General features: G+C 35.5%; 1 protein-coding gene across 3 annotated transcripts in view; it reads left to right on the forward strand.

The window, feature by feature from the left end:
* CNTLN (centlein) overlaps window positions 1–18,381 on the forward strand; it is a 198,014-nt gene that overhangs the window by 164,578 nt on the left and 15,055 nt on the right. For all 3 annotated transcript variants that reach the window (XM_055699169.1, XM_055699168.1, XM_055699170.1), the window contains 4 exons: window positions 1,310–1,407; window positions 3,118–3,274; window positions 4,911–5,048; window positions 5,410–5,595. In XM_055699169.1, coding sequence (XP_055555144.1) covers window positions 1,310–1,407; window positions 3,118–3,274; window positions 4,911–5,048; window positions 5,410–5,595 — 579 coding nt within the window. The remainder of the gene's footprint in view (window positions 1–1,309; window positions 1,408–3,117; window positions 3,275–4,910; window positions 5,049–5,409; window positions 5,596–18,381) is intronic.

The raw sequence follows: 18,381 nt of genomic DNA on the forward strand, positions 1-18,381 counted from the left end.
ATACATCATTTTAACAATTTTCTGGTTATACCTCACATTATAATAATAGTAAATAGACTAGACAAGTTATTAAGAACAGTATTTTACATCTAACTATGCACACAAGAATATATGCTCCCCTTGAGGGGCACAGAGTTATGTACAATACTGCCATTAATGTTAATAGGCATTACAAGTCTGCACCAAGCAGAGAAATTCTCCTGAAGTATCTTTGTTTACAGCACGTCTGATCTGTTCTCTTATTGTTTATATGTAAAGAGTAAAAAGCTTGAGTACGGTGGGTGAACCTGCATGCATATATGCACACATACATCTTGTGTGTACACTTAACACGTATGTATCTTTTGGCAACACCTTTTGGAGTTCTGAAATCTTTTTATACGAGATGTTTGAGCTGCCATTTTCAGCAATGGCATTCAGTGCATATGCTCAGATTGCTAAGATGGCTACTCAGTTAAATTTCATATTTTTATTTCTGTAGAGTGATTCAGTTGTTCGGTATTTAAATCTTGGGTAGATTATCTGTGTGTTTGCATGGACGCATTGAGGCTTTTTTCTTTACTTCCTACTATATACAATGAGCAAAGGCCAACAACTGTATAACTCTCAACTGGAATTACACATGCCTGAAAGTTAGGGTCATATCTTTTTTGGTACTGAAATGTAGGATTTGTGTTAGTATGGCCAAATGGAAATGTCTTTGTCTTATGCTTTGAGTTTTAAGGGACACAAAAACAACTGCGCTTGTAGATTGTCTTGTATTTCTCAATGCAGAAGATGAAAGGGATCATCGGAAATTGTTGCTCTGTAAGGGTAGGCCCCTTGTGCTGTAAATCTGTATCATTCAAGGATGTAGTTCAAATGAAGATCCAGTTTCATTTCTCTTCTGTTACCTTTTCAGCTGACCAGGCTATGCAAGAGGCAGTGTGGTCCCCATAGGTACACTGGGCTTGCAGGTGTCCTGGGGAATATCTATTAATCATGTATTATGTGCAGTGGAAAAGTATTGATTTTGTTCATATTTTCCAAGGAATATACTTCTACTTAAGTAAGAGCTAGAAAGTAAGAATGCTCCTTTTGTGCCAATTAATTTCTAAGAACGTTCATAAAATACGTGGGAGTTTACACAGCCTGTTATTTCAATCAAATTTACTGTTGACTGTGATAATATATTTATTAAAATAATAAAAATATTTTAATATTTTTCAATATAGAATTCGAATAATGAAATCACTAAGCAATCGACCACCATTGCTGTGATAATATATTTATTAAAATAATAAAAATATTTTAATATTTTTCAATATAGAATTCGAATAATGAAATCACTAAGCAATCGACCACCATTAAGTCACTAAAAAACCAACTCCAGGAAAAAGAAGAACGGATTCGGGAATTGCAAGTGAAGTACGTTCACTATTCTATCCGTTGTGTTTGGTGCCATCCAGTGGCAGCTCTATCATTGTTGCAACGTTAACCATTAGATTTTTAAGATAATGTTTTATTATTCGTTTTATTGCAGTCTTGCAGGCTGTCAAAGGTGGGTTTTTTTAGAAACTGGAGCAGTACATGCTAAAATTGTATTTTGTTTAAACTGATGAATGATTAGCTAGCTACAGTATCAGTATTGCAGTAAGAATACCTTAAATCAAAACGCAGACTCTAGAGTTGACTGTTTTATCCTTGACGTAAGTCTAAATGAATTCCTCAGCACTGTTATACACAGTCCTTCAAATACAGTAATTCTTTGCCTAGGGGCTAAGAGCTATGTCAAGGTTCAGATGCTTAAACAAGATTAAATATTCAGTCTTACATTCATAAAAAGTTCAAAAGGACAGTTGTACTTGCTTCTATTTGAATTGATTAAGGCATACTACTGATTTTGGAATTCATGTGTATTGTTGTGAAGTATTCAACTGAGATTTTTATTCTACCTACTTTAACTGATAAAATACTGTTCTTCAATTATATTACTATATAGACATAATCTATTGGTGTATCTGTGAATTTCTTGCATGTCCCAGAGTTTTAACTCCTCTAACCATTCTAGGGGTTTTTTATTTGTGGAAAGTATGGAGTTTACTTTTCTGAAATTAGTTCATTTCAAAAATAGAGAACTCTTTAAATGTTAAATTGTGTACATTGGTTTTTTTTCTGTTTCAAAGTGAACCTGAATTTTTCCACCATGAGACCTCAATTTAAAATAGAGTTACTGGTTTTCATGCTTCCTTTATAAAATAGATACTGTTAAATAGACACTTTTTTTGTAAACTCTAAGATAGAATCACCAAAATAACATTAATAGTATAAATGTAATATAGGTGGTAGAAATTTAAAAGTGCACTCTTTTCCTGTTTTATTTTTTTTAAACGGTATTGACACAATATCAACAATGTTTTATTCCTGAACATTTTACCATCATTCATTTTGCTTTCATTTCAAGAAAAATAATATCCAGAAATCTGAACACATTCAGGTATTGTTTATGTTCATATTTAAAATATTAATTTGCATCATAATGGTGGAAGCATTGTATATGGCATAATTTTCCCATTGAACAGAGATAACGTTGTAGTACATGAGAGTTTATTTTTTTGAGAAGTTTCTGAAAAATGCTGATGTTATATCTAGGTTTTGCAGGTTTTAAGAATTATTATCTTATCTGACATTATTATAGGAATAGAGACTTTTTGTGTGTTTCTGTGTAATAGCTGGATGAAAGGAGACTTCCCCCTTTCACTTTCTTTGGAAAATAATTTTGTACAAAGCAGTGTTTGAATAATGATACCTGCTTGAGATATCTGAGAAATCTAATTGATTAAATTTTGTGTGTTCAACATGATTTTTACCTTTTTTTTATAATAGCTTAAGATTAGACAAGTTAGAGCATCAACCACAGCAAAAAGCAAATCACAAATAAATTGCATATTTAGAAATAGGTCTGTTTAGTAAGAGACTTGCAACTGGTTTTAATGATTGAGACTAGGATAAATTGCAAGAATTGCATCAGCTTTTATTTTTAGAAATATTCTAGACTACAGGAATTATATTTTGTCTACTGCATTTATACTTTTTAATTGTTTAAAACATGTACATGTTAACAATATTTTCTAACAGTGACATGCAGTGTCACTTCTTCCCTTCTAGGATTTCTCGATTGGAGAGGGACCTTAATATGAAAAGACATTTGATAGAAGACCTAAGGTCTCGTCTAAAAGCAAATGAAGAAAACGAGAAAGCCTCTAGTGTTTCATTAGAAAGTCTTGAGAGAAAGGTACTTCTTTCCTGCAGGGGATAGTTTTCGGAAAAGCAAAAGCTGGTAGATTTACATAAGTTACTTCAACACAGTATACATATTAAATCAATAGATTGCTTCAAGTAAACAATATAGAGTTAATTTAAGGGTGTAATTCCTTCCACTGTAATTTGTATGAAATCAGTATATGGTGATAGCTTGAATGGATTCAGCATAATTTCATGTATGTTCATAAGAGGTATAATTAAATATGAAGAATATTTAGAACACTGAATTGCGAGGATATACTGTAAGTAGTGACATCTAGTTTTATGCACTATAAGTTCATAAAATGCAATAGACCTGAAGCAAGGGTGATTTTACATGACACACTAATGAAGTCCATGCACCTTTCCTGGTTATAGTAGTTAAATGCTTTAATATGTAATCTGTTTTCTATTGCAATGTTATAAATGATTCACAGTTCTTACCTTAATTTAATTCTGTGTAAGCTAGACCTTACATTCTATGGCAAATTATTTTCTCCTGCAAAATTCTAGGATGATTTCGCTAAAGCTAGGAAAACTTGTATATGTTTTGACATCTTTCTGTATTATCCAACCAACATACCGCACTTTGGCCTTTAATACCACAAGAAGATTATGACATTTGGTTGTCTTTGAGGTTATGCAGTGTTTGACCCCAAAACAGAAAAAACAAAACAATTTACTAATTTGCTTTTGCTTTCCTAGAATGGGGGGTGCTTGATGAGTATCACAAGCACTATCACTGCTTACAGTCATATAGCCCTTTCAGCTCTAGAGAGAACTACTGTCTTACCCTCCGTGCCAAATACAAGGTGTTACTGAGAAATCTGCAGCCAGAGAGTGAGAGCATAAGTAAGCAAGGGAGCTAAAGTATGGAATGAGAGAAATACCTGGTTTTGATGTTAGATGAAACATCTTGAATGGAACAATGTGCTTCAGTGCTGGGTTTTTCGAGTATTTTAAGTGCTGCATTTCTTAGATTCCAGAGAATCAAATTCCATACATTAATTGGATTATTCCATGTGGAAAATCAACTTGATAAATTTTACATTTTCTTCAGCAGAAGATCAAAGAAATTCCCTGTTACACAATATTGCCAGGAAAAGTTTGTGATTAATACTGTCAGGAGGGCTGAATGATTTTCTAGGAGCATTGGTCTATTTCATTTTACCTAAAATCAGTGTTTGCATTGTATGGCAAAATTACAATAATTATCTAAGAGGCTTTACAGACTATTAACTTGTAGACAGTTATGTTCTCAGCAGAGTTTTGATTATTGTTTTTACCTCTGGTAGAAGAAATGAGTGGAAGTTGTGGTTTACTCCCTTTTGCACATACTGTAGCAGTGAAATACATATAAAAAAACAGCTCTGTAAATGAAGAGCTTTTCTTTACACTTAATACAAGTCAAAACTTTTATGTAACAAGATTGTGTGCAGACTGATCTCTACTGGATCAGCCATAGAGAATTATTAAAGACTGTAATTTCAGAAAAGGGTACTTCAGTCAAATTATTTATATAATACAGGCATGTTTATGTGATATAGGTAAGCTTAGTTGTGATTTGATTTTCATTTTTAAGTTTTGTATCTTAATAGCCAATTGCTTTTGACCTTTCATTATTTCAGGTAAAGGCACTGGCTGAAGACTGTTCAAATAAAAAAACTTCCATTGACTCACTGAAACAAAGACTTAATGTAGCTACAAAAGAGAAGTCTCAGTATCAGCAGATGTATCACAAGGCTAAAGATGAGTTGGAGAAAAAGGTATATTAGCGTTGTGACGGCTCCACTGTGGAACTTTTCCTACCTCACTGTCCAATGAAAAGTTGCAAAGTCATTAGCTTAGACTTTTTAAATACAGAAAGGAAGAAGAAAGCAGCTCAGTAATAATGTGTGTCTCTGATACAGTTCAGTCACATCACTGAACTTTAGATGCTGAAATGTGGACATAATAACCGAACATGAAATCACTTTTTCCCATGAAATTACATTTCATGTCTTGCAAGTAGAATGTTCTGTGATATTAACCATTTTATGGGAGGTTTGTTTTTTTTGTTTGTGGTCTACCATAGCTGTCTATCAGCTTTTACCATACCACTGCCATTTCTCTGTGGATTTATTTCAGGATCTCAAGCTTACCCACCTAGAGAGCAAAATGATGGAGACTGAATGTGCCATGACTGAACTGGAGACTGCTGCATCTCAACAACTACATGGCTTGGCTAAACAGAGCGGACAGGCTTTGGAAACAGTACATAATAAGCTGCTGCTCACCAATGACAAAGTAGAAGAGTTCATGACGTTTGTGAAGGTTTGAGTTTTGATTTTCTTTTGAGTGTTGAGCAAGATAAAAGTATTCCTTAGTGAAAGCAAAGTGTAAAAGATTAAATGAGTTTAATCTTTGGTGCATTCCCTGTTGTAGAATAATCTTTGGAGTTCCTGCACTTGCCTGGTGTCAACTCTGAACTGGTCTCAACAGGGAGAAAGAGTCGCTGGCTCTAGGTCTCTCTCCTAGACTTCCAAAGACTTCCATAATTGTTATTGGTCATCTCTTTCTATATGACTGCCAGTCTACTTGTTCATGAAAAAGCGCTTAGTTGTATAGGAAATTACTCTGCAGAAAAAAAATCTCCCAGCACATTAAAGAAAATAATTCTTATCTGTTGATTAGTGTGAATTACTTCATTTTCCACATGCATTTGCTTTTTGTTGCAGAAATACTAAATAAGGAAACCTCTACATTGCAAATTTGAAAGCCGTTTTAAAAGCAGTATGTAGAATATTATTTCCATATTTTAGTTAAATACTTAACAATCTGCTACAGTGTATCATGCAATAATACTGTCTGTGGTGTTATGTAGATCACTTTATCATCAGCGTGCAGTTCTACAGAAGGGACTAATCTGTGTTTTGTAACTTAATATTTGAAATATAAGTAGTATTTGCTTTTCTGAAGTAACTATGTAACTAAGAATTACAATGACTTATATATATATATATACACACACACATATATGTTGAATATAGCATGTACCTACTATATACCTACCTTCAGACAAGGTTATATCTTACTAATCCATGAAACAGATCCACTTGTCTACTGTTCTTGGATTTCTGTAGAGGTAAGCTGCTTTCAGATATATTTGAGCAAGTCTGATAGCATCCGAAGTAAAGGGCAGTGCTATTCTTATGCACTGTAAAAAGAAGACATATATAGTTATCTCTTAATGAATAACTTTCCTCTGTGGACTGAAATTTAGTAACTTAAATATTTGTGCATTTTACCTTCTTTCTTTCATCATCAGATAGCTAGTCACACTACATGGCAGTTTTCAGACCTCTGGCATGGCCTGAAACCATCCCATGTTCAGTTCAGTTCAATATAACGTATAACATTCAGTTCAATGTAAAATTCACATCAACCTCGTTATGAAAAAAGACTGAACAATGTTGAATGCACTTTAAAATCCTAAATTCAAAGAGGTTGTAAGCTAAAAGATATAAAGTAAAAATTATGATAGATGTTCATGAAAAAAATGTACCTTTTATTTAAAAATTGTGTTCTTTTTAAAGTTTGTGATTAAACTAAAAGCTATCTTCTGTTTGTCCTGTTTCATAACCCTTGGGAAAGTGGTATAAAACTCATCACTGTGCCTGATGATTCAGAATTATCTTGTCTGTTCTTGAGCAAGCTGTTATTTTTCAGGGGGGAAAATTGCTTTCTTTTAATACAGAATGCTTCCTCTAAGTGGAAGAAATGAGTGTTCTTCCCACAGCTGCATGCTTGTTTTGGCTACGCATGGGAAAGTCTGAATTAGTCTAATATGTTACCTATTTTTTTTAATTAAATACTCCTGTGTCATTGATGACAGAGAGATGCAATTCGGTCTCCATTCAGGCTGCTATGAATTTTGGAATTACTTCATTGAATAAGTTGCAGTAGCAGTTACAGACAAAGAAGATGAATAAGTGTTCGTACTACCAATATTTTACATACTTCTATAATGAAAAGTTTGTAAAAAATTGGAAAATGTTTAAGTAGATCTTCTGTTCTCAGAACTAGCTGTAATGAGGAAAATCACCTATCAGCAACTATTATGATACTTCATTCACTGTTGAATAAGATGGCTGCTTCTCTGTTAGTTACCGTGAATATCATTAGTGTTTACATGGTTGTACTGTATGTGAAAAGAATATTAATATGTAGTTTCTCTATAAATAATAAGAATATTTAGTTAATAAAGTAAAATATGTAGTTTCTCCCCTGGATAAAAGAGCATGCATGCATATTTCAGGTAACATTTTTGCTGACTACTGTTCCTCTGCAGCAAGATTTTTTTGAAAATAAAGACAGTGTCTACAAGTCAAACATTGATGATCAGGGAGTTCCTCAGTAGACTGCTTTGTTTAGTTATGTACTAAATATTTATGGAAAAAAAGTTCTCTGAAATCAGATTTTATTCACAGTATGCCACTGTAAAAAATATACTTGAAAATCCTTCTCATTTCAGTGGAATTTTGTAGTATATCAAGTAAATCCTATTAAAATACCTCTTACATATCTCAGGCTATAACCTGTATTAGGAAGATCGAGGTGGCACAGTAAGTAGCAGTGCTCCTTCCTGCACCAGCTCTTCCTTTGAAGTCTGGTCTGTCTCATTTTCACTCTCTCCTTCCAGGTAGCTGCCAGTTTTCCCCTGATCTTGGTTCTCACTTAAGTTTCAGTAACTCAAATAAGTTTTTCTGTGTAGAGATCAAATTTGATCAAGTTTAAAATGTCTCTTGCTTAATCTGTTCAAGATACCTGTATTACCTTTTTATCTTTGTCGGCTATTCTGATCACTTCACAAGCCTGACTTGTTTTTCTGAGTGCAAGTGTAATCTCCTCATTAATCAATTGAATGTAGTTACTTTTTCTAGCTGTTCCATGTCTCTCATGACATTATATAGTTCTTTTTTTTAACATACAACAATTAAGTCATTTCAGCGTTGTTAATTAATAGCTGCAGCTAGTAATAGGACAACAGAGGAACTTCAGAGAAGAGAGCGTGGCTCTTTCTGTTTATAGCAGACACAGGTACTTGCGTTTATAGTTACTGGTAACTGGGAGCCACACAATCCTGAATCCATTTGGATCAATATACCAAGTTACTAAAGCTGGAGAAAAGGTTTCTGATACGTCTGATGCACACTACTGGATCAGATTAGAGAATATGATGAATTACTGCTGAAGCACATATTTGTAATGACAATAAAGTGTTCTGTTGCTATGGGGAGTCCAGTTTGGGACACTTGGGCAACTAACTGAAATTGCTACATTGTAAAATGTAGTAATAGTTTCTAAAAATGGTGGAAGAAATAATCACAAACAAAAGTTGCTGCATCCAGTATGTTGTCAGTCATTATTGGACTTATTTTTGTTGGTGTGGTATAGGGTTCAGGTGTTACATCCTAAGTTACATTCAGTGGGAACCAACAGGGCTTCTAAAATAGGTTGATTCAGAGCAGCTTATTTCTCTAAAGCTGTTATGAGGAAGATACAGGCTAGTAGAAAATATGAATAGAAATTGTGCATCATAACAGTTCAAGTAACCAAAAAAACACAGTTCCATAATTAGAGGGTAATACCTATTTCCATTTGATAGGAAAGAGAACACAGTATTTAGAAATAAAAGGGCAATATAAAGGAACTGGAAAATGGGTTATAGATAATAACCTGAAAATATGAGCAGCAATTGAGTATAGCAGCTGGAGAAGAGGCTGAAAGAATCAGGAGGAAATCTGTGGGTGGATATGATCCACTGTTTGAGAAAACAACTTTGTGTAAAGATAGAAATCTTGTGTGAATATTTCTAGTTTGTACCTGCAAGGAAGTAGGCTGATGGCATATGAAGATGATGAAACATTCACAGTCTGTTAGCAGCCGACGGAGGATTTTAAACAATTTCTTGAAAGAACTAGCATTTTTAAATCGAGAACTTTCATGGTTACAACTTTATAGGACTGATTAAGGGATTTTTCTCTTGCTGATCATCATTTTGAATAAGTATTCAAAGTAAGGATATATATACACTATAACACTGCCATGACTCTAAATAATATTGAGTCGCTATCCAGAAAAGGCAGTCACGACAGGTATTTTTAGGTCAGTTAGTCTGACTTTATTTCTGGCTAAAATAGTGAAAATCTGATATGAAATCCAGTTATTAAAGTAGTAAAGCAAAGCGTATAATTATATTTCTTAGAATGGCTTTGTGGAAAGTAAGTTACATTGAATAAATCTCATTTCTTTTCTGGAAGGCAGTACAAGTCAGTTGATAAAGACTCCTATTCACTTTAATATATTCTTTTTTAAGATGTCTGACCTATCAGTGAGGTGTTCAGATAAAAAATGTAGGCTATTCAATACCAATAATATGTTAAATGGATTAAAAATGGCCTGTGTGGTTGATCTGAAAAGTAATTCATGAAATTTAGGAGTTTCTAGAGTTCTGTAGAGATCAGAGCTAAACCTTATTATTAAACATGTTCACAGAATTAGATATCAAATCCTGATAAAATTTGTCAGTGGCATTTATGAAGACTGATAAATATTAATGACAGTAAGGCTGTAAGCATAATGTAAGCCAGGCCCAATAAAACATTTTTATTACAGAAAAACACTAACTACCTGTAAGAGGGACCAGGTGGCTTTGAGGGTATTTTAGATGCCTTTTATAAAGCTACATGTTTTTATCCCATCCAGTTTCCATTAGCACCATAAATTCTCTTTGAACCATGCATCCAATTTCTATAACGTACCATTGTTCAGTATTTCCTATAACATGTATTACACTATCGGATCCTCAGATGGATCTTGCTATTTGCATGCAGCACAGCAACCAGAGCACAATGTTCTTTGTTGTGCTTGTAGTACCTGTGACAACACATGCAGAAAACAGCCGTTGCATAGAAGTAAAAAAATGCTATTAGACTACTTGACTGGATGCCTATCAAAAGTAGGGTACAGCATACTACTTTGCTATAAAATTGTCCAAAATCCTGCCCAATTCTGAGGAATTCTGTTTTCCTGCATTAGTCATTTATTTATTTGTTTATTTGTTTATTTATTTGGCTCACCTAGACTTTGACCATATGTTGTTGAAATTACAGACCCTTGTAAGTACAAGACTTAGTAGTGGTGTCTGTCCCATTCAACTTGTACATCAGCAAAACTCCTTTTTGTAAGTTAATCTGTGGTAATGACATCTGCCTGAGCATGAAAGTATCTTTTCTGACTTTTCTGACCTTGAGGAAGATGTTTTGAAGTATTGATAAGGCACCTATTTTGAATTGTAGCTGTAATAAATAGGTGATGGAGGCTGAATGCTTCAGAGTCAGTTGAGTGCATTTCTTAATTCCATAACGCCTTTGTGATCTGGGACTTGTGTGCCCTCCACAGTGGATACCCACTGAAGTACAGTTCACATCTGGTCTGTTCTGGCATTGCTCTTGATAGGTCTTCAGTATAACCATCTGATAGAACCGACTGCCAAACCCGAGACCCATGGCAATTTACTTGGCAAGCTCAGTGGATCACTCAGGGAATATAACACTCACTCTCTTAAGACATCTGCCCTCATTTCTGCTTCTCAGAGCAGGGCTTAAGCTAGGTGCAGTTCTCCCTTGCTCTGTTGTTTGACACAGAGCTATGTGGAGCCACACATGTCAGAGGTCTGCTTGGCTGAGTGATGTTCTGCCAGTTTTTGTGCCATTCAGTCAGTTTACCTTATATCCCAGTATATGTCAGTCTCTCTTGTCTTTCTGCAGTTTACCTTGAATCCTGGCATCAGTTTTACTGTGGCATATTTTCTCACTGCTATCTTGGGCTGTAGTTTAATATGCAGTTTAAGATAAAACTTCTGTTAAAAATTTCCACCTCTGAGTGACCCTCACTGCTCATATCTGCCCCTGTGAAACTTCCTCCCTCCTCCATTTATGAAATGTTATCATAAACATTATATGGGTCAGTTGTGAGCTTGCTCATGAAAATGCAGTTAAGCTCTGGAAAGCCCAGAGCACCGGCTTTTGTGTACCACAGTGGGTCAGAACAGGGACAGCTTTACATGGTTGCAGGCTAGATATACTGGGACTGCCCTTTAGTGGCAGTGCTAATCAAAAATGTCATGTGAAACTCCTGTTACAAAGAGTAAGTCTAATTAACAACTCACCATTTTCATGTTAAAAATTCCTGTCATTTGGCAAATTCCCACGATTGTCTTTTTCTCTTGAACTGTTTTGTGTTGGGAAAGATAGAGCATTGCCAAGAAATGTGTTCTTCTCAGAATAGCCATATGCAGATAATGTCCTATTAGTTCTTTATCTCAAAATAAACAAACAAACAAATAAATAAATACATTAGAGATAATGAGTAGTTGGGTTGGGAGTCTGAATATTTGGGAAATATTCTGTTGGTTTTTATCAGTTCCTTTCCAGCAAGAGAAGCAGCACAAGTACACTGCTACTGCCTGTACCCCCAGCTACAGAATCAGTTTTTTGGATGGAAGTAAATCCTTACAGGGGACTCTCAGAATTCTCTAGTTATGGTGAGACAATAACATATCTTCTTCACAGGACATCTCCACTGGTGAATGTATTCTCACATCCTGTGGGTTCAGTTTTCTTGGCAGTACCACTGCTCCAACTTCTTCCAGGCCTAAGGTGTGCAAAACGTGCTTTTTGTGTGGGTGCCTAGATCAGATGCAGGATGCCACTTGAATGATCATTTGTTTCTTCATCTAAAAATGCTAAGCATAATAGATATTTGTAAAATTTTATAGTTGGCAATAATGAACTAACTTTTTATTGAAATAGAACTATGGTTTGCTGTGCAGATAAAATTTGATTTATTTTGAAAAATTTGCATAGTTGTATATGAACTGTGCTGATTTGGAGGTGTTGTTTGACCAAACAAAGATTTCTTCAGCAGGTCACTGGGATATTTTGCAAATGACAGCAGATAGTATCACTTACATAAATCAGCACTGTCAGTTTTGATTTGAAAGTGGACACCTTTAATATAACTTCCAGTTGCTAGAAAACGTTCCTCAGTGGGAACACTTGAAAGCCGAAAGTAAAGTATATTTCATTTATTACACTCCAAACTGTCAACACCTAGAAAAGTATACCCAGGGTGATTGGTTTGCATTGTATGGAGCAGATGATGAGTGTGCCAATCTGTGTTCAGTCAGAATCAGCACAATATTTGGTCACAGGCATGTGTTCCAGTCTGATGAGAATCAGTATACTTATCTGCAGAATACACACCTTTTAGAGAAGGTGTCCTATATGCAAAGCAAATTACGTGTAACTGAAAAAAATCTCACTATTAAAAAAAAATCAGGCATTTATTGCTTCTTTTTTGCTATGTGTCTGCTTTAGGAAAAAAGAAGAAACACAGCTTTTATTATGAAATACCAACCTTTCTTGGTTCTGAGAAGAAATTGGTGATAAATTAAGCTAATCTCCATCAGGATTACTCTGCATCTGGGATTTAGGCAAATTGAATCAGAGGCCTGAATAGTGACAGTGAATATCTATTAGACTGTAAACAGAATAATAGGCCCTGTGAATTTTAATGAATGAAGTGAGTGGCTGAACTCTTACAGTTTACAGAAGGCATATGGTTAGTGATGCATACAGTGTGCCAGGAACAACATATAATGGAGATCTCTTAATGGATAAAATCTTGATTACTAAAAATGAAGAATAAATAGAAAGATTTTGAAAAGCTTTTCCTTACTCTTTTCTTTGCTTTTTATGCTTAGAAGCATAGCACTTGACTTTGGTTTCTGATTATGATAGGTAAAGATGATAAAGGATGTAGCTTAAAATATGTTGACTTTTTATAAATACCGCCCTCTGTATTAACAGTTTAGAATTGATTTAAACGATTCAACCTATGTAACCGAATTGCAAGGTATGTCAGTTTTCTGTAGCTGCCCATACAAGTCTCACTTATGCAGGTGATTTTCTTAATATTCGTGCTGCTTAAATTTTTCTTACAGTGCCTGAGAACGATGCTCCTAGACCGTGACTATCAGATATTAGCCACTGTGTGAACAGATCCAACAAGTTGAGCTGAACAGGAAATTGTTTTCACCAACTTGCAAATAACTTCCTTTTCTGCCTCAGGAAAAAAGAAAAAAAAAAAAGTTTTTCAGAGAACTAGTCTGCAGCAGGCTTAGCTAGGAGCTGCTTGGGGACTCTGCAGTGCACTCCCTGTAACGGTATAGATCCACCTGTGATTCCTTTAAATGGTTTGGAGAGACTGCTTTGTAAAGCTGGTACTCAGCCCTGTGCGTAACCTGGAGATAGAAAGACGCCTAGTTTAAAAATAATGGGCAGTTCAGGGTCTGAAAGACAGAAATGACATTGACTGGAAAAGGGATAACTGGAGGACTTAGGGGATTGGACACTAGTACCAAGTGTATAGAAAAGGTTCTGGGCACGCAGCAATTGGAAAACAATTTGGCAAAATGACAGGAAAATTAGCAAAACTTGGAAAGGAGGAGAAAGGTCTCCAGTAAAGATTTATTTAAGAGTTGGTGTAGAAGTAATTGTTTGGTGTGTGTTGATCAGATTACAAGAAAGCAAGCTGAAGTAGAGAGAACAGAAAGCACCTATACACAGAGCCTTGTGAAGTCTCCACGGTAATTTGGAAAGGTGGGAGTTGAGGGGTTTCCCCAACACATGTGCTGAAAGAGCTACAGAGAAATGGGAAGAATTCTAGGAGGGTGCAGTCATAAAAACCATGTGACATTATTTTGAGAAAACACGGTTGATAGGATTTATGGACTTTTTAAAAGAGTATAAGCAATACCAGAGCTGACCTCTTAAATGAGGTTCCAAACACATTTATTTCAGCAGTGCAGTGGCCTTACACAGGGCACATGGTTTATAGTTTTTATGCTTTGTGGGTGTTTTTGCAGAAAGATGGCATGACCTCAGACACTGAACTGAGTGTTAGGAGCTCTTGGTGCTCTTCACACCTTGGCCACTGACCTGCTGTGTGACCTCTGGAGTGCTGCTTCACCTCAGTATTTCTCGGTTTTCCCTGAATATTCTTTGTTTGCCATGTCCAGTATAACTGTGCTGACTTTGTCTGCCCTAACTCTTCAGATAATAAACTCTCTGAGATCCCAGGTATTTCTTAATGCACGTGTATGAAACTCTAATCTCTGTCAGTGCCTTTTTTTTCTCCTCTGTGTAAATAACTGTAATATATGATGTTTTAAAGCAATGATGCTAGTTTGGCTAGCACCTGAGTAAATCAGAGGTAATTCTGTTGAAACCAAAGAATTTACAGCAGGGAAGAAATTAATGTAAATGAGGTAGGACTTAAATGCTGAAGTAAATAGGACTTTAAATTATTATTATTGCCCATTTCACATAAATATAACTTTAGAAACCAATATATTTTGACAGAAATATTCTGCCTGTCATCCCACGCTGATTATACATATTTCAACTCATTCTCTGCTATGAAGAAAACTATTATTTTTTCCCTGTTGTAGGTCACAAAACACAGTAATTGTGTTGAAAATTTAGCAACACTACAGCGAAAACTATGGAGTGTTTGCTGACACTTTAAAAAAAAAAAGCATCAGTCTGAAAACATTTGGGTCTAGAACTTAAACTTTCAACAGTCTTAAAGCTTAATGTACAGGAGAGATTAGGTAACTGTAAAGCTGTAATTTTATATATGACAAAATGTCCCTCATACCAGTAAGCTTCAGATGTGTGTTCTGTAAATGAGGTGCCCAGCTGATGCAATAAGAGGGGCTTCATTCCACGTGAAGTCGTGTTACAAAGAATGCTATGAAAAGAAACAGAATTTTAAGACAAGATTTCAGGTGTAAATGGAAGTGTGATAGCTAAACAGTTGCCAAGAAAGGATTAGAAAAGAGACAAAGCTGACCAGTAATACAAAATCCTCTCATTTTGAATCACAAGGGGAATTTTAAAATGCTCAAATATACTCATAAGTATATATTGTGTACTTCTCTACAAAATATAAACGATATCATAATTGGCCAGAATAAGTCTATTGGTGCATCTTTGTTTAAATACAGTTTGTTTCAAAAAAAATCTAAAATTAAAAACTGTCCATGACTTAAGGTCACTTTTCTATTGATTTGTAAATAAATTGAATTATCTTTTAGACATAACACAATGTATTCAATTTCCTTGTCTTACAAATTTCAAATGTAGGTTGAAATATTTCTAATATTTTCTCCTATGGTTTTCTGCACCTAGAACTGGTTAAGAAAATGCAGTGAAAAGAATGTTCTCAATTTTGCACTTGAAAATAAATGTTTATAAAGGAATAATTTGTTTTCAATGGTTTTGAATCAAGAAGGAATGGTATTTTGGTAGACGATGTAGGATGAGATTGGTAGCAAAGGTATTTTTGAGAAACGTTGAGAAATACAGTATTTAAACAGTTGACAGCCAAGCAATACTTTTTCCCCTCTGTTCCCCTAATGGCAAGCAGGAATAACACAACTTAAGCCAGCAAAGTTGTACAAATTCAAATCTTACCTGTAATAGGAATCAGATTATCAAATTTTATGCAACACAGTTTCTCATTTCTGTTATTGTACCCTAATATTCTTCTCCCTTATTGCATCCTGTACTGGGTTTTGGGTTGCAGTTCTAAATGCCAGGAAGCCGAGTCTTGTGTTTGAATACTGGAATACTTTCTTTTACTGTGTGACTCAAGGGTTTTGTCAGGAAAGCCACAGTGGGTTTAGCTTTAGTAGTTGAAAAACAATACCATGCAGATCTGTCTACACTTTTGCAGATGTTCTTATAACCATAGTTGGACTTGGGATATTACTGAATTCACCTTTTCTAGTTCACAGTCTATCATCCATAGCTCGGAGCCATGAAGAAGGGAGGACTGGGCTGCAAACTGGAGATAACTTTTGCCACAAGGGTAGAAGAGGCTAGTAATATTTTAAATTTAGATAATTTTCCAGAACTTATCTGTTAGATCTGTAGTTATGCTAATGTGTGTTCAGATTTGCTTGTATTAATCAATGTGGAAATTCAGGTTGTAGATGCAATGACATTATCACATTATTTTGTATGTACGTTCTGTGATTTCTCAATCTTTATGTAAAAAGAATTCTTGCACATCATCAAGTGAGGCATTTCTTCCAGGCAATGTGTGCTTTCATATTCCACTGATCTCTATGTAATGCTTTGAGCACTATTCTCAGTGCCAATCCACATGATTGTTTATTTTAAATCAAATATATCAACCTGTTACCTGTCTTTACTGGGTGTATTTCTCCCTTTCAGCTCTTTATTAAACTAGCCTTTGAAACTTCACAATTCTACTAGCTTTTATGTAATGTCGTCACTCTGATATTCCCTTGTGTATCTTTTTCTTTTGTTTGGGTTTAAATACATTCTACAGCTTATTTGTTTACTTTAATCTTAATGGAAAAGATAATAAAAGCTGATCTTAATTCCTCCAAGTATGTACAAATAAAGAGCTGAGCCATGTAGCTTGAACATGTATGTTCATGAATTTTAGAACTGAAGCAGAAACTGTGATTGAAGACAGATAAAACCATCACACCACATTATAAATTACCTGTGTGGCACTGGTAAAATACTGTTTCTGCCACTTGAACATTTGGCAATTGCATTCTTGGTTGGTATTGAATACTGAAGTTGGCAGAGGGAGATAAGACTGGTCTGTATCTCCTCTACACCTTCACACTCTGCTTTCAGGGCATCTGCTGGAATCACTGAAATGACATGTGATCTCTGGGGATCATAAGAATTAAGTTGACCTCCTGAGGCTGACTCATTTCCATGGGTCAGAATGCTACGTTACAGCCCTTGGCCAGACAAATCTACTGCAGCGGTCTGTCTTGTCTTTCTTTCTTGTCTGCACTCTTGTCCCTTTCCTGATTGGAAGAAAAGTTATGCCTAGAAGATATACTTGTTCAAGTGAAGGAGCTAGCTGTGGTAACTTGATTTATTTATATCTATATATACACACACATATATGTATAAAATTACGTTACTATAGAAGAGTTTTTCATTGACATACAGGACTCGTACTGTGAGATCAGTTTAAACATTATTACTAAAAGTATTTTGAAAGTCATTTTTAGAGAGGCAGTAAGAACCAAGTAACTGTACTTTCACTGAAAAAATGTGAATGCTTGTTTCAGCTGCTGAAGCAGTGAATGACATCATCTTTCTGTGGCACTTTGTCCATTTGTCTCGTTGATCGTGAGCTATCTAGGGTGGTAATGCTTTCTCAAGCTTTTACAGTGCTAGCATGTACACTAACCTTAAGCCAGCAATAACTGCTCTACCACAAAAGTGGAAAAGTTCTCTAAACTCACCTTTCAGTTCTGTGAAATTCAGATCTTTTCCACAGACAGCTGCAACATCTTCACAATACTTTTGTTTCTTTAGGAAACTAACCTTGTTTCAGAAAAGATTTTCAATTTCATTCTTGGTGTAATGTTCTGGGTCACATCCTTGTACTGTCCCAATCTGCAAAACAAGTGGGTTTCTAAGAACACATTATTTGTAGCTAAGGACACTCATGTTGAACTACGTGCAATATATTATGTGTAGGATTGTTCTGTATATTACACTGTCCTATACATCTGTGTGGTTCATTGACCCCGGCCAGCAGTTAACCACATAGCTGCTTGCTCATTCCCTGTCCCCAGTGAGACTGGGGGGAGAATAGGAAGAGCATTCATGTGTTGAGGTAAGGAGAGTTTAGTAAGTGAGGGAAAGAGGGGGAAAAAACCCCAAGGGATGTAGACCAATGCCCAGCCAGTGTCTGAGCAGTGTCCACCTGCCAGACCAATCCTCTGTGCTCCTCAGTTTTTATTATTGAGCAGATATTATGTGGTGTGAAATGTCCCTTTGGTCAATTCTGGACACTTGTCCCAGGTGTGTCCCCTCCCTACTTCTTACGTGCCCCAGCCTACTTGCTGAGAGGGAAGGGTGGGAAACAGCGAAGGCCTTGATGCTGTGCATGCACGGCTTGGCAATTGTTGCTGTGTTATCAACA

Source organism: Falco cherrug, chromosome Z, assembly GCF_023634085.1.
Source record: "Falco cherrug isolate bFalChe1 chromosome Z, bFalChe1.pri, whole genome shotgun sequence".
NCBI classification, from domain to species: domain Eukaryota; kingdom Metazoa; phylum Chordata; class Aves; order Falconiformes; family Falconidae; genus Falco; species Falco cherrug.